The 23,608-nt window shown below is 44.9% G+C and overlaps 1 protein-coding gene across 4 annotated transcripts in view; it reads right to left on the minus strand.

The window, feature by feature from the left end:
* LOC146805091 (CTP synthase 2) overlaps positions 1 to 23,608 on the minus strand; it is a 1,453,753-nt gene that overhangs the window by 702,660 nt on the left and 727,485 nt on the right. For all 4 annotated transcript variants that reach the window (XM_085622227.1, XM_085622228.1, XM_085622229.1 and 1 more), the window contains one exon: positions 20,362 to 20,450. In XM_085622227.1, the coding sequence (XP_085478353.1) occupies positions 20,362 to 20,450 (89 nt within the window). The remainder of the gene's footprint in view (positions 1 to 20,361; positions 20,451 to 23,608) is intronic.

Below are 23,608 nucleotides of genomic sequence, written 5' to 3' on the forward strand. Positions count from 1 at the left end.
GGACCTGGCTTGGCAGTTCGGGCTGGACTGTTCCCATGAGGCACAGGGTCAAGACTGATTTGCATATGGCCAGGTCTAAACTGGGGTGGCATGGTGAACAAAAGAATGATGGCTTTAATCCAGATCTCTTGACTGGGGGTGAATGTTGTGATTTGTTCTGCATTCCGTCCATCAATTGTGTGTCTTTTGCTTTCTCGCCCTAAACGCGGCAGGTATGCTCAGACGTGAGTCCTGGGTTCACTGTGCCACTGGAATCAAGCTATCCTGGCTGAAGAGGGGTGAAACCCTGAAACAGGTCCTAGGATGCTTCTTTCCGGTCCAGGGAGGACCTGGCTTGGCAGTTCGGGCTGGACTGTTCCCACGAGGCACAGGGTCAAGACTGATTTGCATATGGCCAGGTCTAAACTGGGGTGGCATGGTGAGCAAAAGAATGATGGATTTAACCCAGATCTCTTGACTGGGGGTGAATGTTTTGATTTGTTCTGCATTCCTTCTATCAATTGTGTGTTTTTTGCTTTCTCGCCCTAAGTGCGCCAGGTATGCTTAGACGTGAGTCCTGGGCTCACTGTGCCACTGGAAGTAAGCTATCCTGGCTGAAGAGGGGTGAAACCCTTAAACCGGTTCTAGGATGCTTCTTTCTGGTCCAGGGAGGACCTGGCTTGGCAGTTTGGGCTGGACTGTTCCCATGAGGCACAGGGTCAAGACTCATTTGCATATGGCCAGGTCTAAACTGGGGTGGCATGGTGAGCAAAAGAATGATGGATTTAACCCAGATCTCTTGACTGGGGGTGGATGTTTTGATTTGTTCTGCATTTCGTCCATCAATTGTGTGTCTTTTGCTTTCTCGCCCTAAGTGCGCCAGGTATGCTCAGACATGAGTCCTGGGTTCACTGTGCCACTGGAATCAAGTTATCCTGGCTGAAGATGGGTGATACCCCGAAACCGGTCCTAGGATGCTTCTTTCCGGTCCAGGGAGGACCTGGCTTGGCAGTTCGGGCTGGACTGTTCCCATGAGGCACAGGGTCAAGACTGATTTGCATATGGCTAGGTCTAAACTGGGGTGGCTTGGTGAGCAAAAGAATGATGGATTTAACCCAGATCTCTTAACTGGGGGTGAATGTTTGATTTGTTCTGCATTCCGTCCATCAATTGTGTGTCTTTTGCTTTCTCGCCCTAAGTGCGCCAGGTGTGTTCAGACGTGAGTCCTGGGCTCACTGTGCCACTGGAATCAAGCTATCCTGGCTGAAAAGGGATGAAACCCCGAAACCGGTCCTAGGATGCTTCCTTCCGGTCCAGGGAGGACCTGGCTTGGCAGTTCGGGCTGGACTGTTCCCATGAGGCGCAGGGTCAAGACTGATTTGCATATGGCCAGGTCTAAACTGGGGTGGCATGGTGAGCAAAAAAATGATGGATTTAACCCAGATCTCTTGACTGGGGGTGAATGTTTTGATTTGTTCCGCATTCCGTCCATCAATTGTGTGTTTTTTGCTTCCTTGCCCTAAGTGCGCCAGGTATGCTCAGACGTGAGTCCTGGGCTCACTGTGCCACTGGAATCAAGCTATCCTGGCTGAAGAGGGGTGAAACCCGAAACCGGTCTTAGGATGCTTCTTTCTGGTCCAGGGAGGACCTGGCTTGGCAGTTCGGGCTGGACTGTTCCCATGAGGCACAGGGTCAAGACTGATTTGCATATGGCCAGGTCTAAACTGGGGTGGCATGGTGAGCAAAAGAATGATGGATTTAACCCAGATCTCTTGACTGGGGGTGGATGTTTTGATTTGTTCTGCATTCCGTCCATCAATTGTGTGTCTTTTGCTTTCTCGCCGTAAGTGTGCCAGGTATGCTCAGACGTGAGTCCTGGGCTCCCTGTGCCACTGGAATCAAGTTATCCTGGCTGAAGAGGGGTGAAACCCCGAAACCGGTCCTAGGATGCTTCTTTCCGGTCCAAGGAGGTCCTGGCTTGGAAGTTCGGGCTAGACTGTTCCCATGAGGCACAGGGTCAAGACTCATTTGCATATGGCCAGGTCTAAACTGGGGTGGCATGGTGCGCAAAAGAATGATGGATTTAACCCAGATCTCTTAACTGGGGGTGAATGTTTTGATTTGTTCTGCATTCCGTCCATCAATTGTGTGTCTTTTGCTTTCTCGCCCTAAATGCGCCAGGTATGCTCAGACGTGAGTCCTGGGCTCACTGTGCCACTGGAATCAAGCTATCCTGGCTGAAGAGGGGAGAAACCCCGAAACCGGTCCTAGGATGCTTCTTTCTGGTCCAGGGAGGACCTGGCTTGGCAGTTCGGGCTGGACTGTTCCCATGAGGCACAGGGTCAAGACTGATTTGCATATGGCCAGGTCTAAACTGGGGTGGCATGGTGAGCAAAAGAATGATGGATTTAACCCAGATCTCTTGACTGGGGGTGAATGTTGTGATTTGTTCTGCATTCCGTCCATCAATTGTGTGTCTTTTGCTTTCTCGCCCTAAGTGCGCCAGGTATGCTCAGACGTGAGTCCTGGGCTCACTGTGCCACTGGAATCAAACTATCCTGGCTGAAGAGGGGTGAAACCCCGAAACTGGTCCTAGGATGCTTCTTTCCGGTCCAGGGAGGACCTGGCTTGGCAATTCGGGCTGGACTGTTCCCATGAGGCACAGGGTCAATACTGATTTGCAAATGGCCAGGTCTAAACTGGGGTGGCATGGTGAGCAAAAGAATGATGGATTTAACCCAGATCCCTAGACTGGGGGTGAATGTTTTGATTTGTTCTGCATTCCGCCCATCAATTGTGTGTCTTTTGCTTTCTCGCCCTAAGTGCGCTAGGTATGCTCAGACGTGAGTCCTGGGCTCACTGTGCCACTGGAATCAAGCTATCCTGGCTGAAGAGGGGTGAAGCCCCGAAACCGGTCCTAGGATGCTTCTTTCCGGTCCAGGGAGGACCTGGCTTGGGAGTTCGGACTGGACTGTTCCCATGAGGCACAGGGTGAAGACTGATTTGCATATGGCCAGGTCTAAACTGGGGTGGCATGGTGAGCAAAGAATGATGGATTTAACCCAGATCTCTTGACTGGGGGTGAATGTTTTGATTTGTTCAGCATTCCGTCCATCAATTGTGTGTCTTTTGCTGAAGTATCGTTCTTGGGCACAGGAGACGTCGGGTCAACCGGCGTTGGCTGCGGGCACCACCTTGGTTCCTGCAGCCAGGCTTGGAGGTCATACAATTTGGGGAACTCCTGCGATGAAAGGCGCAGCCCTGATGAGTCTGCAGGTAACGCTGGACCCATGTAAAAAAGGCCAGTAGTAGGATGGGTGCTGATGAGGGGGTCAGGCTTGGGTGCTTGTCAGAGAGCATCTGCCTACTTAATATGTCAGACCATGTCTACACAGTACACTTCTAAAGTTACTACAGCCCAATAGGACACAAAACAATATTAATTTTAGTCTAGGCCAGCCTTGAAATAAAGTCTAGGACCACACATGGCTAACTGTGTGTACAGCAACACACTCCCATAGAAAATATTGAGGGCTGGGACTTAAAATCACAACCCATGGGTAAATAATGTTAAATAAATTAGATTACTTTGGACTTTTAAATTTAAATACATATATAAAAAACAAAAAATTAGAATACATTTTTTAAAATCATATTCAACATTAATAATGAACATCGTTTTAAAATACATTTCCTAAATAATAATTAAATATTAAAATACTAATGAGGGTGACAATAATGTTTATAAATTAAATTAATATTTTTTATGTATTTAAATATTTAATAAACATTTAATTTTATGTATATGAATCATTTCAAACTAATTTACATGTTTTACATTACAATATGTTTAACATGTTTTTAAATTAATAAACTATCACTTTTCCCCATACTTCACCAGTGAGATATCTGCACCCAAGTTTTGGAGCTTTCTGCCCTGGCGATGGAGCTCTCTGCCCCATTGGTGGAAATCTTCGTCAAATGTGTGAAAAGTTACTAGTAGTGACTTTACACATGTTTATTCAGTCTTATATTTTCCCACCCCTGGGTCTGAGGGAGTGGAGTGATGAAAGTCTACACTTAGGTGTGAATCAAAATGTTGAATATCAAAAAAGTGTAGATTTATACCTACGTGCAAGAATACATTTACTATTGAGTAAATCAACACATGTAAATTTACTACAAATAAGGTTCACAGTAATTTGTAATGGTTTTAATAAATGAATACTGATTTTAATTAACCAACAGTATAGACTTTCTTTCCGATTCTTATTCTGAATACAAGCAAAAAATAAATACATGGATGTTCTCCAAACAGCAATTTCCAAGAGCCATGCTGGCACAGAATGAGAATCTGACATGTTTTATATTACTTCTCCATAAATGAAAAGGTGCTGATGCATCTAAACACTAGCAAACATATATTCATTGAGGTAACAGCAAAACGAATATGGCTGATCGAGCTTGGAATGCCTAATCAAATTCTCTGTGTGCATAAAGGTACAAGGGCTTGAAAATGGCTGCCGGTTCTGACGAAAGTCCCAATCTTCATGAATGCCACCTTCAACTGAATCTAATGGGGCATGGCCTCTCAGGTAGGGTCTAGTGAATATAAACATTGTTGTGGATGTTAATTAAATAATCTATGTTTATTATCTCTAAAAGAACTGCAATAGCGATGCTTTTGACTGAAGCAGCAAGCAATTAAATTATCTTTTTTTGTATATAATACTCGATTGGCATACATGAATATGTGGTTGATTTGATAACTAGAAAACATCTCTAATGTGACAATTTATATTTCTATACAAAGTCTCTCCAACTTCCAGTATTTTTTTTCAGCAGTAACTTTGGAAATTACAAATGATGAACTACAAAATAAAATATTGTTTTTAAGATTCGACTAGTAGACTTTACTTTTCTAAGCAGCTCACCTCAGAGCTACATAAGGAATATTGTGTCTAAGTTTAAGGCTCCATATCCAGACTTAAAAAATACCTATACAGATTGGGGGAATTATGTAATATAGAGCCTTTTGTTCAAAGCTATTTTACAGTCACAAAGGTTCCGATTCGGGGTTTGCGACCTCAAAATAGATTGTGGGTACGTACAAAACCCAACCTGAGATCTGGTAACTCGTTACCGAACCGCAAAATTGGTTTTCGACTACATATCGCTTTGCAAATTGGAAGGGGAGTATTTAGGGCGGCCCTTCAAATCTGCGATTTGTTAAGGTATGTATCAATGTTTTGCAATTGCAAATCATTGATAGGTAACTGACACCTCAAAGGAAGCTCTTCCCCTTTGTGAATGCTGTGTAAAACATTTTTAGGAGTAGGCAGTGATTCCTGGGACCACTGCTTACTCGTAAAAATATTTTTGAAACTTTAAAAACTTTTTTTAAATACGGCCCGTTTTCCTTCAAGGAAAATGGGCTGCATTTATTAAAAAAAGATTGCTTTATTAATAAGCAGTCACAGACATGGTGGTCTGCTGACCCCTAACAGGCCACCATCCCTATGATGGCAGCAAATCATAGCGGGTCACAATGTGCAATCAAACTCATTAATATTTATGAGGTAGCTTAACTTGCGACCCAGTACAATTCAGTATTTTGTAAACCAACATATTTGATCACAGGTTGGCTTGCATAATACCAATGCATTCGATAAAAGTCGGTGTGCAAATTGCGACCACTTTTACCAATTGCATTGTACAAATGCATAATTACCTGGGACCATTTGTGTTTAAGTCAGATCAAAAGGAGGCCCAATGAATAGGCAATATTTGCCTCAAAAATTGGAATGGAGATACTTTCTGTGACTTGCTCAATGGGAGGAAGGAAATAGGCGCTCTTTGCTTACAGGCTTACAATGAAATCGCATCTGTGTAATGTTTTTAAAATCTGTGCAAGAATACTTATTTTTCTGTTTTTCCGTTATTTTACTTTTTCAACTTAACATAGCAAGGTGAAAAACGATACAACTATACCACGTTCAAACTTGTTTTCATAAATCTATAATAATCCTATAATATAAAATGATTCTCCGCCATGCTTTTTCATTTTTGGGATTTGAAAATCTGTAGAGTAAAAAGACACATGCCATCCCACTGCTACCCCACCTACAGCTCAACTTATTATACATCTTTTTAAAGCATCTCCTTGTAATTTTCTGGCCTGGTTTTCTTGATGCATGGGAATCTTAGTTGAAATTGTTGAACAACAGTCTGTTCTCATTTCTCCCAATCTGCGAGCCCCACTGGCCTCGAAACAGCCTTTGCTATAGTAAGTATAAATCTATCAACTGCCCCCCAGCTGGGTAGTTTGTTTTCCAAAAGAGCATCAAAATAGTTTGTCTTGTACTGCAGAGAAGTGCTGGTTGTTTGTTCTCTTCCCCAATGGGATTTTTGGGTGGATGGCTTTTTCCTAATGTTTTTGCTAAGTAGGCAGCATAAGCCTGTACAATGACGGCTTTTAGAATATCTCTGGTGTATCCTAGAGAAAGAAGTATCACTTTGTCTGACTCGCCTCCTTACTTTTTCCCAAGATATTACCAATTTTCTCTCCAAAGAGATTTTCCAAATCTAAAGACATAAGTCCCATGGAAAATAAAAAGATAATGAATGCCAGCTCAGTACTCAACAGACTGCACAAGGGTGGTTAGTAGTGCTTAAAGAAATCCTATAAATAAAATAAATAAATAAAGTACAGTCAGTTCACAGTGCTATAGAAGCAACCTGTCAAGTAATGCTGGTTTTAGGATTTCTGTCTGAGCACCAAGCAAATTATGAATTGAATCGAGCTGCAACTAGCTTAATTTGAACAGCAGAAATCATCACCTGACCCAGGTTCAGCAACCTTAGGCTCGCTATACAGGAGACCATTCTCTCAGTAGATCCAATGTGATCCAGACTGATCACCTGCTGCCTGGTTTGTGGCCTGTTGCCGCAAACCCACAAGAGAAAGGCACTTCTTCTGCTCCTCACAGAACTCCTCCCTGGAGGTTCCTCCTTCCTGCTGCCAATGGGTCAGCTCAGGCAGGTCCCCCAGTTCAGCTGCCTGTTCCTCTGTAGGTTCGAGGGCATCCCCCTCAAGGTCTGCCTCCTCCTGGACCGTGGGAACTTTGGGGGCCGTTTTCCCATGCCCCCTGCCTCTTCTCTTTAAGGCAGGCACCTGGGCCACTCTTTCAGGCTCCAGGTCCTCTTGAATACCCTTACTGGCTGCCATGGACCGAGTGGTCACACACGCCCACTCTGGCAAACCCAACTTCTCCAAATTAGCTCTTCGCTCCACCTTAGCCCAAGGGGAGATCTCCAAATCATTGCCTAGCAGACAGTCAACAGGCATGGCTGACCTCACAGCTACTCGAAAGATACCTGAGACCCCCCCCCCACTCAAAGGGAACCTGTGCCACCTTGCAGTGGCTCTCTGTGTTGTCAGCGGCAACAACAGGGTAAAATGCATTGGGGATCACCTGCTCTTCAGACACCAGCTGACAACTGACAGCTGTCACACTGGCTCCGGTGTATCTCAGAGCCTCCACCCTTTGGCCATTGATGGTCACCCACTGCCTGTATTTCTTAGTATTATCAGGAAGCTGGGTCCTGGAGACCACCTCACAGTCTCCTAAAGAGACTAGGGACATCTCTGCGGGATCCCACCCACCTTGGGCACCCATCTTCTCTCCCAGGGCTACACTAGCCATCTGCTGGGGTGGTGCACCAGTGGGTGCTGTCTTACCTTTGTTGGGGCACTGAGACTCCCAGTAGAAGTGGCCCACTTGACCACAACCAAAACATCTCTTGGGACCCCTCTGAACAGGCTTATTTGTCAGGACCCCTGACTTCTACTCAGGGGGAGGCTGGGAACCCTTCCCTTGGTTCCCTTGGGGATCCTTTTGGGGCCCTTTCTGGAACTCCCTCTGTTTACCCTTGTCCCCCCACTCTTCTGCTGTGGACCCTACCCACCTTTGGCGAAGTCTCCCACATGACCCTTGTGGACGCAGGTACTAACTGAGCGGTCCGCCTCCTCAGCAAGCTTCCTAGGGATAGTCAGCCTACTATCAATCAGGTGCTGGTGTAGCTCTGGAAAACAATTACTGGGAAAGTGCTCCACTGAAATCAACATTATAGAGCCCTTCAAAATCATTCACTCTGCTACTCTTCACCCAACCATCCAATGCTCTGCCAAAAAAAGACACATATTCTACCCAAGTACTTGACTCCAGTTTCTTACAATTCCTAAACCTTTGTCTATAAAGCTCTGGGGTCAACCAATACCTGTTCATTAAGGCTTCCTTCATGTGGACATTGGAATTCTGGTCCTCAGTGGGCAAATCCAACAAGGTGTCCCGCCCATCACCGAGAAACCGCCCCCACAACCCCGCTCCCCAATCCTTCTCAGGGACCCTGTGGGAGGTCATAGCTACCTCATAGGCCTTAAACCATTGCCCAATATCTTCATGCTTGTTGAACTCCTTAATGACATCTTTGGGGATGAATACTCTTGTTTCTACAGGCACGGATGGTGTGCTGCCACCAGAAGGAGTCATTTCTAAACTCTTGGCTTTCAACTCCAACTCCCTCAACATCCTTTCATGCTCTAAATGCATTCTCTTCTCTTCCAATACCAACTTCTTATTCTCTAACTCCATCTGACCACCCAGCTTGAGCTTGGCTAGCTCCAACTTATACATTCTATCCCTCTCCCTGTCCTTTAGCTCTTCTGGAGACAGGCCCTTTGAAGAAACACTGCTGCCTGCCCTGGAAGGTGCTTTCTTCCCGGTCAGACCCAATGGCCCATCCAGCTGCCCATCTGTATCCTCTGCCTCCTTTCTAGGCTCTTCAGGAAGCTCAGTAGCAGTTCTAGATTCCAACCAGGCCCTCAGCGCCTTTTGGAATTCTTCCTTCTTGGTGATGCCTTTCATAGGGATTTTAAATCTTTTACAGAACAATTTCAGCTGTGGCACAGTGTAGGTATCAACCCTCTCTTCTTCAAATTGGAGCTTCATAGATGCGTTGGATGCTGCTTTGGTTATGGTGGCAAGAATTGGCAGTTCTTAGCAAAAATAGAAGTTCCAAGGAAAAAATTCCACCAAATGTATGTTATCGTGTTATGTTCTGCACTCACTAGTAGTGTACACCAATCACTGTATATGAGTCACAAATGCAAGTCCAAATCCTCACCGCTGACCACCAATGTTAGAAATGGAGGTCTCTAGTTGGCAGAGGTAGGAACCTTTGATCAAGTAGGGGCCCTTGCTTCTAGTCAGGGTAAGGGGGATACACTCCTGAATAACCCCTGCTCACCCCCTTGGTAGCCTGGCACGAGCAGACAGGCTTATCTAGGAGGCAATGTGTAAAGCATTTGTGAACACTTACAGTAATACAGTGAAAACACTACAAATGGACACCACACCAGTTTAGAAAAATAAGTCATCTTTATCTAGACTTAACACAAGACCAAACAACAAAAATCCACAATACAGTAATATAAATATGACTTTCAGATGGTAGAAATAGCTTAGTTCAATGTAGATGGTAAATGCAACACTTTACTCTCAAAGTACCTGGAGGGAAGGTGATGCGTCAGTTCCTTGCATCGGGGGAGGTGATGCGTCGGTTCCTTACCGCAGCGCAGGGGAGGTGATGCGTCGGTTCCTTACCGGAGAGAAGGTGATGCGTCGGTTTCTTACTGCATTCCGGTTACGATGCGACAAGATGGCGCCTTGATGCGATGCGATGATCCAGTGAGATGTGACAAAATGGCGTCTTTGATGCGATGCGACCACGCTTCCTCGACGATGCCACAGCGAACAGCTGCGGCGACGACACGCTTCTTCGGCGATGTGACGGCAAATGCTGCAGTGGCAACACGCTTCTACCTCATTGTGTCGCGCTTTCTAGCTCCCATCGACACGCAGTCGCCAGAGGGCCCAAAACAGCAGTATGCACCTCTCTGCAGGTAGAATTCCCAGCACGGAAATTCAGGGGGTGCTGGTGGTGAAGTCTTACCAAGTCAACATGGCAGTACCAGGCTGCACACTGGCTCTGCAATGGCAGGACATATTTTACAAGCTGCTTCAGTGGGTGGCACAACCAGTGCTGCAAGCCCACCAGCAGCATTTGATTTACAGGCCCTGGGCACTCATGGCGCACTGTACTAGGGTCTGACAAGTAAATCAAATAAGCCAATCATGGAGCAACTAATCAATTACAACAATTTACAATAGGGAGCACTAGCACTTTGGCACTGATCAGCAGGGTCAAAGTGCCCAAAGCATCTAGACCATCAAAAACATAGAAAAAAAACAGGCGGCAACAGCAAAAAAATGGAAGGGAGACCCACGCCAATGGTGCTAGGTCTAACAAGGGGCTTTAGGTCAAGATACATCGGGGACCTGCCCAGTGCTAGTGCCCCTGACCCACCGTCAACCTATTCCTCTTATCACAGTCATCCACTGTTATATTCCATATAGGTACCATGATATGGGCCCAGGTAACTTCATTACCCTTCACCTATATTCTTCCCTACATTAAACTTATAACGGTTTACAGGGACTGACATTTTACCTAGATACGACATTGCCTTCGAAACGCGGGTTTTCCGTACTTCGAAATCTCATACATTATGCATGAGGGTTCTTGGAAGCACAGCAGGACTACCATCTCCTATATAATATCTATTTACAAAGTTCATGGCCGACGTCATCCTTAGTCTGACACAGTAATACAGCGAGGTAGGACCCCTGGGGAGACCTATGGGTATATATACATCACATCTTGCTAAGATAAACAGAGGAGACCAGGACTTCCCGACCGATACACTGACCAAAGACGCTGAGGTTCCTGCATGCAGACACTCCAGCTCGCAGTGGTCTAACATCCCTTGCGGGGTATCCAACTCGAGACCAAGACGGGGTCCCACAGTCTCTCACTTCAGGTAATGGGGTTGACTTTATCCTAAAGGGATTCTTGGTTTAACACCTACACACATGCTAGGTACAGTTAGGTACATCTAGTTAGAAAGACATCATAGAGTACGCATCTTTTTATTATCATGTATTTTATGAACTTGTATGTATTCATGATTACTGCAAGACTGTAGAGCTCTACCATCCGTTTACTTTCTTAGTGCTTCTAATCCAATATATCTGCTACTGTCTAATGGTTGTTGCAGCTCATCTACTTTACACCAGAAAAACAACTGTTCAATAAATACTTATTGAAAACGCATAGCATGTTTATTCTTTGTACCTCACTAAGACAGACTAAGTAAGCACGAGTGACTGAGCGAAAAGTAGTATATTGTTTCCACGGTCCTGAGGGATCCGGATTGTCATGTTCGATGGTTGGCAAGAACTATTCTCTCTTTGGTACGAAGAGATTCTAGTAGCGCTGTGAGCTAGCTAGTACAAAAGGCCAACATACCGGGTGGGGTAGTTCAGAATCAGTCCGACACCAATCCAACAGAGCATGCTGTCCGAACGCACAGATCCTGTATAGGTTTTATAGGAACTACACGACATGGTGCCGCCAACATTGGTTGGATTCTTATTTAACAATAGAATCTGAGTAGTTCAGTCGTGCTAGTCTCGGAGACCCCTACACACAATTATCCAGAGACGTCTGGAGTGGGTGGGCACAAATTCCGCCACAGCTGAGTAGGCAAACATCCTATTTATTGGCTGTTGCTTAATCAAGCATTGGAGGACATTTTTGTTCAAAACTTTTCAACCAGGGGGTGAAAGACAGCTCCAAGGTTGCCAGTCTCCCTCTGTCATCAACCGTGGGGTACTGACTCCAAGCTGTGAACAAAGTGGGTACGGAGTTCCTCTGTGATAGTATGTTAGAAGGGTTGAAGCCTAAAATTCCAGTTCGATCACTGGAAGACCACTGTTTTGTGAGTGAAGGAGAGGGGATTCTCCTTGTTGGAACTAGGGCTCTCGAACACCCAGCGAGTTAGGTGTCATGCTTCACCATTTGAGCCTGCCCCTCGTCAGGTTGGCGCTGCAATACCTGACGGGCACCCGGAACCGGGGCTCTTTATCGGGGATCTTTTGTTCCTACCGGTGGGTGAAGTGGGGGTGAGGGGCCTAGTGTGTGTAGATGTAGGGTAAAATGTGAGTTAAAATAGGTCAGTTAGTCCTAACCAATATTTATTCCAAAGGTAAACTGCCTAAATTAAAAGGAGCAGAGAGGGGCAAAGAACTAGTCGCAATTTATCTAGTGGGGTATGCCCAGCTCTCAAATGATCGACATGTTTCGTGTCTCTAAAGTCATTATGATCAGGACACTTCTTCAGGATCAAAGTGATACTATCTACACTACAAGGTAAGTGGAATCTACATACCCCATACTCTGGTGGTAGACCTGTAAGTATGACACAAATAGGTAGGGAGAAAATGTTAAATGCACATCTTAGTACACATATTGTCTCTGTGTACCAACCCTTACTGCAAACGTGCTTGTGAAAAGACCTAAGTTACAACTAAAATCACAGTGAAAATATTGGTGAAAATAAGTGCAGGTCACAATGCAGTAAACTCAATATGTAATACATTTTGTGCTTAGTATACTAGAAATCCATTCTCACCGTTTAAAAACGCTAATGAGCAGAAGGTAGTACTCACAGTAGTCAGGTCAAAGTAGGACTCTCCTATACTGTCCGCAAAATGTGTTTGCAACAGTAGCCGGCGGTATTAAAAGGACACCGATTGGGTCCTATTAGGGAAAGAAGACAGTAATAATCCAGCTCCATTAGTACGTGGTCGTGATCAGCACGGCAAAGTGTTTGTGGTGGTCAGGGCTTGATCACTAAAGGAGTTAATGGACAAAAGTCAAGGCCGTCCAATAGGCGACCCACCCACCCACCCGGTGCGCCAGTTCAGATGTCTCAGTGTAGCGCCGCACAAAAAACCCCAGAGCCTAGTGAAATGCCGCAGCGTCCTCGCTGCAGACAGAGAACGTCCCGTCAGCCCACCAGACCCCAGAGAGTGTTGCCCCGTGCACACCCAGTACATAAGTAGCTGAAGCCCCTGGGTGCGTATCAGCATCGAAGGTACCCAAAAGTTCGCTCACTCACCTCTAAAGCATAGTAGAATCGAAGTTGGGGACTCACCAACGTGTATAACGCTATCTAGCGTTCGACCTACCCTGCCGCCGACACCGGGATGGTGAGAGGCGATCGGCGGTGGGTTTAGAAGTAGTGCCGTGAGCCAATGGAGTGCCACGGTCACGTGTGAGGTAATGGGAGTGTCATACAGGCGCGTGTATAATGATGGTGATTACGGCCGCCATCTTGTAGTGGAGTTAGTTCTAAAGATACTAGGTGGTGAATCGGACTGTTCGGTATTTACATCAAGGTAGGAGCCAGTATGTGATGAACGTGGGTGGCGACAAATACTATCAAATGTCATGTATAGTCTGTGGAATATAGGTGCTCGAGTGGGATATAACTACACCTATCCATTACATATTGTTATACTTGGAGGATGCGAAGTATCGTCCCGTGTTAAAGGAATGATGTCAGGACTTGTAGTCAAAAGAGGTGCTCATGACGCTTTGTCAAGCGCTTTAGTGGGCGGAGGCGGAGTGTCGTCCCATGTTAAAGGAATAATGTCAGAACTTGTAGTCAAGAGAGGTACTCATGATGCTTTTTCGACCACAGTAGTGGGTGGTGGCATAAGGCGTGGGAAGAGCTAGGAGGGGCCGGTGTATATGTTAGACATGGAGGACACAGTGTGTTTTCCGGTGTTAAGGTATGTTTTCAGAAGTTATAGTCAAGAGAGTAAAGTACCGAGGTTAGTGCGGGACTCATAATGCTTAATCAACCCCAGTAGTGGCATGGAGAGACCAGTGTATATACTTATGAGTGGGTCAGTGTATTGTAATGACAACCGTAAGCATTCAGCAATTATAGCAGCCGCTATAACAACTCGTGCTGTGGGTCACATGATAGTCTAGGTCCCTCATTGTAGACAATGTATTGCCTCAGCTTAATGAGCCCCAAGGAGTATCATCATTAAGGCCGGTGATATGTGTTGAAAGTCTGTGACCCATCTCTGTTCAATTCTGAACAGTGCAGCCTTAGTAATCACTGGGAAGGCTTCTAATATTGTCCAGCATAGACTGTCTGAATAGTGTGGTGCTTCTTTGTAGTGTGTATATAGTTTGGTCGTAACTCTCTGACAACGAATGTCACTTCTATGTTCGGTGATCCGGATCTTAATGGGTCGCATAGTCATTCCTATATACTTCATGCCGCATGGGCATGTGATCATGTAAATGCACTGCTTGGTATTGCAATTAGTGTGCCTCTTTTGGGCCCATTTGAAGGTAGGTAGTAGGGATAGTTCTTTGGATGTGGTGGTCAATGGGCATGCTATGCAGGAGCCACAAGGATAGTGTCCAGTCATTGGAGGTAGATCCCACAGAGTCCTCTGTGTGTCGGTGTTGCATTTCTTGGGTCTGGTGTGGACCAACGTGTACTTAAGGTTGCGAGTTCTTTTATAAGCAAACCTAGGTTTGTGAAGTTATAGATCACCTGTGTTCAATATATGCCAATGTTTTAGGATAACCTTTTTAATTCTGGTTGAATCTGGTGTGAAGGATGTGACACATGTAAGGTTATCAGTGGGTGGTTTAGGATGTGTCTCGAGTAACGACTCCCTTGGGTTATTTCTGGCTCTTTTTAATGAGTCTCTCACTTGTTTCTCTGGGTAACCTCTAGCTTTGAGGTTAGATGCCAAGGTGTTGGCCTCTGTTTTGTAGTCAACAATTATAGTACAATTGCGCCTGATGCGCAAAAATTGGCCAACAGGCAAGTTATCCCTCAGCGCTTTTGGATGATGACTAGTGTAAAAAAAGGAAGCTATTGCAATCAGTCGGTTTCTTATACAATGAGGTCTTGAGAGACCCTGCAGTAATTGCAATATTTATGTCTAGAAATAAAATGGAGGTGTCAGAATTTGTGTGTGAGAATCTGAGGTAAACATTCAATTCATTGATCCACCTCACAAACTCTTCACAGTCAGTTTGTGTCCCATGCCAGAAAATCAGGATGTCGTCGATGAAACGTTTCCATAATTTCAAGTTATTATGGTAAGGATTATTGGTGTTCTGGATGTAGTCTTTCTAAAAAGATGCCATGTAGATACATGCTAAGCTTGGAGCAAAGGTGCTACCCATAGATGTACCCTGGCTCTGATGGAATAGATTTTGTTTGAAGTCAAAGAAGTTCTCAGTAAGAGTCAGGGTAGCACATTCCATTATGAACGAAATGGGGGTAGGTGATGTCCATTCTCGGGTGCTGAGCGCTGTTTCAACAACCTCTAGGGTGGCTCTCTGGGAAATATTTGTATAGAGCACCTCGACATCAAGGGTTACGAGGAGGTCGATCTCTTCTATGTTAGGTGTCTCATCTATGATTTTCAAAATGTCAGTGGTATCTCTCACAAAGGACGGGGTTTCTCTAACTATTGGTTGTAGGAAATAGTCGCAGAAGATAGAAAGGGGCTCGAAGATAGAGCCAATTCCAGAGACAATGGGCCGGCCAGGAACCAGGGTCACACCTTTGTGGATTTTGGGTAGGGTGTAAAAGTAGGGGACCCTCGGTTCCTTGGCAGTCAGGAAATCTGCTTCCTTGCGGCTGATCCAACCACTGGATTCTGTCTCGTAAACCAATGTAGAGATCTTAGTAGCTAGCCGGGGTGTGGGATCTGTAGTGATTGGTGTATAGTACCTCTCATTGGAGAGTTGACGGATGCACTCTGCATCGTAGTCAACGGTGGATTGTATCACCGTGGCCCCGCCTTTATCAGCCTGTTTTATTGTAATAGTATCGTCCTCTGCTAGGGTCCTGAATGTGTTCTCTTCCATGGTGGAGAGGTTATGAAAGTGTGTATGCCTATGCGGTGAGTCTAGCTCTTAAAGAACAGCTTGTTTGAAGGCTATGACTTCAACCGGGACCATGTTGTTGTGTGGTGTAAAGGACGATGGATTCCTCAGTCCTAAGTCATCCTGTTCTCTGGGGGCAGTGTCCTTGAAAAAGGCTTTTAGTCGTACAGTCCGAAACCAATTGCGTATCTCACAATGTGTTTTAAATCTGTCTATCTTAGGTGTAGGGACGAAGCCTAAACCTTTCTGTAGTATTGCCTTCTCGGGGTCAGAGAGGGTACGGTGGGAAAGGTTCACCACTAAATCCTCCTGTCTCGAGTTTTGCTCCTGGTGTCTATGCCGCTGGTCGGTTGATGTTGCCAATGGACCTGTTTTTGTGTGCCTCTTCTGTTGCGCCCTCTTCCTCTGGCCCAACCTCTGTCTAAAAAAGGTGGGTTGCTATTGTTGAAATATTGTGGTGGACCCTGTTGGTATTGGAACAGCTGCCAGAACGGGGGAGGTGACCCATGGTATAGCGGTGGTCCTTGGTATGGGGGTCCGCTGTAATATTGGTTAGGTTTTTGGGTCCTTCTCTGGTTATTATTCCCCCAACTCCCTGTGCTGGAGTTACTGTCGCTCGAGTCCCTTCTCGCTGAGTTATCATCAGAGGAGTAAGTCGTTTTAGTTGACGTATAGTCATCTTTGAGATAAGGATATACCTTTTCTTTTGAAAATCTCTGGATATCTTTTTGGAGTTTGTTTATTTTTTGCTTCATGAGGTAATCTTTGTTATTCCCAAATTCCGTATTGATTATCGCGAGCTTAGCTTTGTATCCGGTGATTTGAATGGTGGTTTTCAGTGCTCCTTCGGAAATTTGGATTTTAACCAGAAGGGCATCTGCTAGTCTTTTGGCAGTGTTGATGATAAGTACCAACCAGTCCCTAGTACACTTCCACGCGACTTGGGACCATTCTTTTTCGAAGACTGGATCATCAAGAAACAATCTAGGAAAAGTATTAACTATTAAACCTGTAGGAGCGATGTTTGCTCGCAGGTATTCAGTCATGAGTGCACCGTGGAGAGTGATTTTTAACCATTCTCTTTTCAACGAAGTTAATGAGTTCCAATCATCTAAGTTGGAGCCGGATGCTGAACTACCATCAGTCCCCAACAGAGAGGGGGTCCTATCTAAGATGTCCGTGACTACATCATCACCAAAACTCAGCCCTTGGTGGAAATCCATGGATGTTGAGTGGTGTCAGTTGGGCCAATAGGGATCCAATAAGTGATCCCCTGGTATCCTGGTCAAGAGGTCCCACGGGTGTGGCTCGTGCTTAATATGTGGCAAGAGGAGGGACTAGGGGCTAGTTTACCGAGGTCCAGCGTACATGCCCCAGTGTTCAATATATGCCAATGTTTCAGGCTAACCTTTTTAATTCTGTCTGAATCAGGTGTGAAGGATGTGACACATGTAAGGTTATCAGTGGTTGGTTTAGGATGTGTCACGAGTAACGACTCCCTTGGGTTATTTCTGGCTCTTTTTAATGAGTCTTTCACTTGTTTCTCTGGGTAACCTCTAGCTTTGAGGCAACCTCAAAGACCGGCCCCTCCTAGCTCTTCCCACCCCTTATGCCACCGCCCACTACTGTGGTCGAAAAAGCATCATGAGTACCTCTCTGACATTATTCCTTTAACATGGGACGACACTCCACCTCCGCCCACTAAAGCGTTTGACAAAGCGTCATGAGCACCTCTTTTGACTACAAGTCCTGACATCATTCCTTTAACATGGGACGATACTTTGCGTCCTCCATGTATAACAATATGTAATGGATAGGCGTAGTTATATCCCACTCGAGCACCTATATTCCACAGACTATACATGACATTTAATGGTATTTATCGCCACCCACGTTCATCACATACTGGCTCCTACGTTGATGTAAATACCGAACATTCCAATTCACCACCTAGTATCTTTAGAACTAACTCCACTACAAGATGGCGGCCGTAATCACCATCATTATACACGCGTCTGTATGACACTACCATTACCTCGCACGTGACCGTGGCACTCCATTGGCTCACGGCACTACTTCTCACCATCCCGGTGTCGGCGGCAGGGTAGGTTGAGCGCTAGATAGCGTTATACACGCTGGTGAGTCCCCAACTTTGATTCTACTACGCTTTAGACGTGAGTGAGCGAAATTTTGGGTACCTTCGAAGCCGATACGCACCCCAGGGGCTTCAGCTACTAATGTACTGGGTGTGGACGCGGCAACACTCTTTGGGGACTGGTGGGCTGACGGGACGTTCTCTGTCTGCAACGAGGACACTGCGGCATTTCACTAGGCTCTGTAGTTTTTTGCGCGGCGCCACACTGAGACATCCGAACTGGCGCCAAGGGTGGGTGGGTCGCCTATTGGACGGCCTTGACTTTTGTCCATTAACTCCTTTAGTGATCAAGCCCTGACCACCACAAACACTTTGCCATGCTGATCACGACCACGTACTAATGGAGCTGGATTATTACTGTCTTCTTTCCCTAATAGGACCCAATCGGTGTCCTTTTAATACCGCCGGCTACTGTTGCAAACACATTTTGCGGACAGTATAGGAGAGTCCTACCATGACCTGACTACTGTGAGTACTACCTTCTGCTCATTAGCATTTTTAAACCGTGAGAATGGATTTCTAGTATACTAAGCACAAAATGTATTACATATTGAGTTTACTGCATTGTGACCTGCACTATTTTCACCAATATTTTCACGGTGGTTTTAGGTGTAACTTAGGTCTTTTCACAAGCACGTTTGCTTTGTTAGACAGTAAGGGTTGGTACACAGAGACAATATGTGTATTAAGATGTGCAGTTAACATGTTCTCCCTACCTATTTGTGTCATACTTACAGGTCTACCATCAGAGTACGGGGTATGTAGATCCCACTTACCTTGTAGTGTAGATAGTATCACTTTGATCCTGAAGAAGTGTCCTGATCAGAATGACTTTAGAGACACGAAACATGTCGATCATTTGAGAGCTGGACATACACCACTAGATACATTGCGACTAGTTCTTTGCCCCTCTCTGCTCTTTTTAATTTAGGCAGTTTACCTTCGGAATAAATATTGGTTAGGACTAAGTGACCTATTTTAACTCACATTGTTCCCTACATCTACACACACTAGGCCCCTCACCCCCACTGCACCCACCGGCAGGAACAAAAGATCCCCAATAAAGAGCCCCGGTTCCGGGTGCCCGTCAGGTATTGCAGCGCCGACCTGACGAGGGGCAGGCTCAAATGATGAAGCATGACAGCTAGCTCGCTGGGTGTGTGAGAGCCCTAGTTCCATTAAGGAGAATCCCCTCTCCTTCACTCACACAACAGTGGTCTTCCAGTGACTGAACTGGAATTTTAGGCTCCAACCCTTCTAACATACTATCACAGATGAACTCCATACCCACTTTGTACACAGCCTGCTGGGGCATGTACGCTGGACCTCGGTAAACTAGCCCCTAGTCACTCCTCTTACCTAACACTGACTCCGAGCTGCCATGTTTGTTACCTCAGAAGATGCTATGCTCTTCATCAGTGTATGGGCACCACAATGCTAGACAGCAGGTTAGACGCCCCAGGGAGAGACAGCACCATACACAGGCCATTGGCACTTATCACCAAGCCCTCACCTCACTCCATGAGCCAGAATATGGACCCAAGGATAGAGTCGGGCAGAGCACTAACAATGCACGGCCATCTTGGAGCTTAGCTAGCTCCAATATATTCCTCCTCTGGGTTATTAGTTTGTGTTTATCACCATTATCAGCGAAGGTGGATGCTTTAATCTCTCTATGAGGGCTCAGTTAAAACCAGCCGTGAGGTTGAAATCTCTCAATTGTGCCGCAGTACAGGTGAAAAGCACTATGAGATCAGATTTGAAAGAAGTACACTGGTTTCGAGCAAGATAGTAATTACCATTCAATGAGTGTACACTAACACAAGCAAAAACTGTTAGGAGTGGCAGTTATTTGAGCTCACAATGTCACTGGTTAGACCTAAAAGATCTTAAGAAAGCATCTGGATCAGAAGATAAACTTCATGCAAACCTTCCCAAAGTGGAGGTTATTTGGCTTGAGAGGTACATTATTATAAAATGCCCTCTCCTAGGAGATATGGCACCTTCATACATCGAAGATATTAATAGGAATTATGCGATTTGGTTGATTAAAATGCTTTGCATTGTCAGTGACCGGTTCGGAAAGTTTAGATACGATATTTCTGATTTAATATTGTGATGTTTTGAAAATGGTGAGCTATAATGAAATGTAAACACATAAATACGAAAAATAAATAATCTGCATACAAAACAATATGAATGAAAATGTAATTTTTGCATTTTTTTAACAATTCAATTCACCAATATATTTGCGAGGAAAATAAAAAAGGATAATAACTACACCCTTCCATGGTGTTATAACTTTTGTAGTGTTCAAGGAAAGCACTCACTCTGCTTTACATAACTTTTCCCAAGCCTTGTGATATTTCACAGGATCTTCATTTTTTGTGGATTCTTCCAGCTCCACTGAGTCAATGTACTGTGGAAGTAAAACAGAAAAAGCAAATCGTAAATGAAACACACATATTTGTCTCAGGATTGAATCCCCTACACAAATGTGGAATTATCATATTGTCTGTAGAGCACAAAGAGAAATAGAGGCAACACAGATTGGCTATTGTACATCTTGAGGATTAGGCAATACAACACAAAGAAGTGATGGTGAGTACATGGCGCAGTGAGTGTATTTATACCCCACAGAGTAAGGGATTTTATTTGCAAACAAACTAGGGGTCATATGTACTAAATATAGGGATTGTGATTTCCTATTTGCGATTCATACCGAAACGCAATTAGGAAACTGTAATTCCAAATGTACAAATATGTATAAGTTTTACATAGCGATTCCTAGTCGATCGCAAATCGACCTACCTAATGAATATAAATGGGGTACGTTGCAGTTTGTGAACCAATTAGGAATTACAGATATCACAATGATAGTGGCCTGCTGGGGTCCACAGACCACCATGTCTGTGATCAGTGGCGTAGCTAGCCCTTTGGCCGCCCATGACTGTCCCTGCATTTGCCGCCACGTGGTGAAGAGTGGGTGAGGTGCTTGCGAGTTTTCTCCATTTGCGGCCCATGGCAAACACACTGAGGAGCGGGGGGGAGCTTGCGATTGCAGCCCCGAGACGGCAGGTAAGAGTGGCCCAAAAACTCGTGCCGTTTGGGGCTAGCAACGCCACTGTCTGTGATTGCTTTTTTATAAAGCGACCTTTCTTTTTTTTAAATGCAGCCAGTTTTTCCTTACAGGAGAACAGGATGCAGTTTAAAAAAAATTGAATAACACATTTAAGTTTCATTTCCTGCTCTTAAAAATATTTGTCCCTTGGGGACCCCTTTCTATTTGCGAATGGTTACCATCTCCTTTGAGGTACCGTTAGAATATGAATGTTTAGCGACCACAAGTCAGTCGCAAAACATTTATACAAACCACTGCAATTCTGCATTTTGCAGAGACGCGTTCCAAATATCACTAAACCAAACTGCGATTCGGCGACGAGTTACCAAATCACAGTTTGTTATATGTACATCTGCGGATCAGTCCGTTTTCGACCACAAAATAGTGTTGTACATCTGCTCCATGGCGTCTAATATACTATTCACATTCACAAATCAAAAAGTGCAATTTCCAAACTGAATGGCTTGAGAATGGAAATGCAATTTGCGATGCAAAATATATATACTAGTGCATTACAAACTACCCATTCGCAGTAGGTCGTAAAATGAGAAATATTAATTAGGCCGGTGGCATTGTGCAAACTCCTTACTCCTCTTAATGGCAGTAAATGCAGTGATGGAAATCTGCATGAGAAAGAAGACCAGCTCACTGGATTTGGTCTCCCAAACAAGATATATATTTTTTTTAAAGCAGCTTATGTCCCTTAAAAAGACAGGTGCTACTATAGCAAAAATGTTTCCCGTCAGAAGAGCAGGCAGTAGTGTTCTGGAAAGTGCTGGAATTGGAAAACATTTATTCTGAGATCCCACAAAGTGAAATAACTGCCTCCAAGTCACAGTTTTGCGTAAGTTCCTGTAAAGTGATAACATGTGTGCCTTGTTTCTTCCATTACTATGGCATCTAAGTGTTAGACTCCAGATTGCTCCCATCCAGTATTAGGCTCAAAGAAAAGAGGTCTGAGGGCCCTTTAAACTAGACCTTTGCTTTGGCCTCAGCTGGAAGTGTAAATTAGAAAGGCCCCTGCATGTTGCTTCTCTGAAAAGAAAGCAAACAACATGCGGGCACTGCTGAAGTGTGTGCTGGTATTAGAAAATGACAACAAGGCAAATTCAGCATGTTTCCCTGGGTCTGCTGGATCCCAGATCTGGCCAGAAATAGCTGCCGGAATCAGGAACTGGCATGGTCCCCTTACTTTCCAGCACTACTTCTAGATCTTTGTATGCTCCTCCTGTGAAAAACACCCATACAATTCTCAGAGAGGAAGTTGTCCCATAGGGCTTTTTGTACAGTGTGAAAAGTTGTTTTAAAGTTGCAAGGTCTCATATAAAAGAGACTTGCTCAGAAGCAATCCTTTCAAATAACTTGTGATACCGTAATCAATATGTCTGTACATCACCACTATAAAAACCTTTAGTACATGTGGCCTTAGATCTCATATGCCAGTCCCACAGGATTCTGCTTTCTTATGGTAAATAGTACAGAGGGTAGCATTAATCTTTTTTGGGGGCAGAGGAGAGACAATGTTCTCAGTCAGACATCTGTGTGTATGTCAATTACCTTGGAGTACTGTAAAACGCCATCTGTCAGTCTATTCTAGCAATCTGTTCCCAGAGTATCCATCCTGTGGTCTGGATCCACAATCCCCTTTCACCTGTGCAAAACAAGGATTGCCTGCAAGGTCTGGCAAAGGCCATGCACAGTGGGGGTTGGCCAAGTACAGCTGTGGGGCACTGATTTCTTTAAAAAATAAACAGAATGTGTGAATCCTGAGTCCTCAGGAAGCTTCAATGGACACAGGGATGGTCTTGGATTTGAGAATCCAATGCTGAAAATAACGTTTTAATTTAACTTACAATGCTGGGAGATCCATTTAGGGCCCTTCCACATGGGCTGTGGTTCAGGGTATTATCAACCTGCCTCCTTGTGAGCATTTATTTTTACAAAAATGTTGTTCAGTGCAATGTGTTGAGTAAAGATGGTAGCAATGGAAATTATTTTCTGATGGCCTGTGAATCCCAGCACAGCAGATTTCTGAAACCACAAGCCACTAGTGGAGAAAAAGGCTCTCTAGTCCAACAGTGTGCCTTTATTTTTTTAATAAATTTGCGAATCTGTTGTGGATTTGAGAATCCACAGTAGATCCACAGATTGGTAGTCCATATATATCTATAATTTAGGGGGTTATTACGACGGTGAAAGGCCCGCCACCACCAGCAGTGCAGTGGCGGGCCTGTCGCCTTTGAAAAGCAATTTTCCCCCGCCATATTATGATGGCGGGGAAATCTGACCGCGACCGTGGTGGGAGCCCGCCACGGATCCGCCACAGGCAATCGTTACCATTGCCTGGCAGAGCAGTCAGCATCAGTAAAATGGTGGTGGTGCCTAGCAGGCACCGCCTGATAGATTAGGATGCTGGCCGCAGCCAGCCTTTCCGTGGTGGGTAAACCGCCATTAAA

Source organism: Triturus cristatus, chromosome 8 (genome assembly GCF_964204655.1).
Source record: "Triturus cristatus chromosome 8, aTriCri1.1, whole genome shotgun sequence".
Taxonomy (NCBI): domain Eukaryota; kingdom Metazoa; phylum Chordata; class Amphibia; order Caudata; family Salamandridae; genus Triturus; species Triturus cristatus.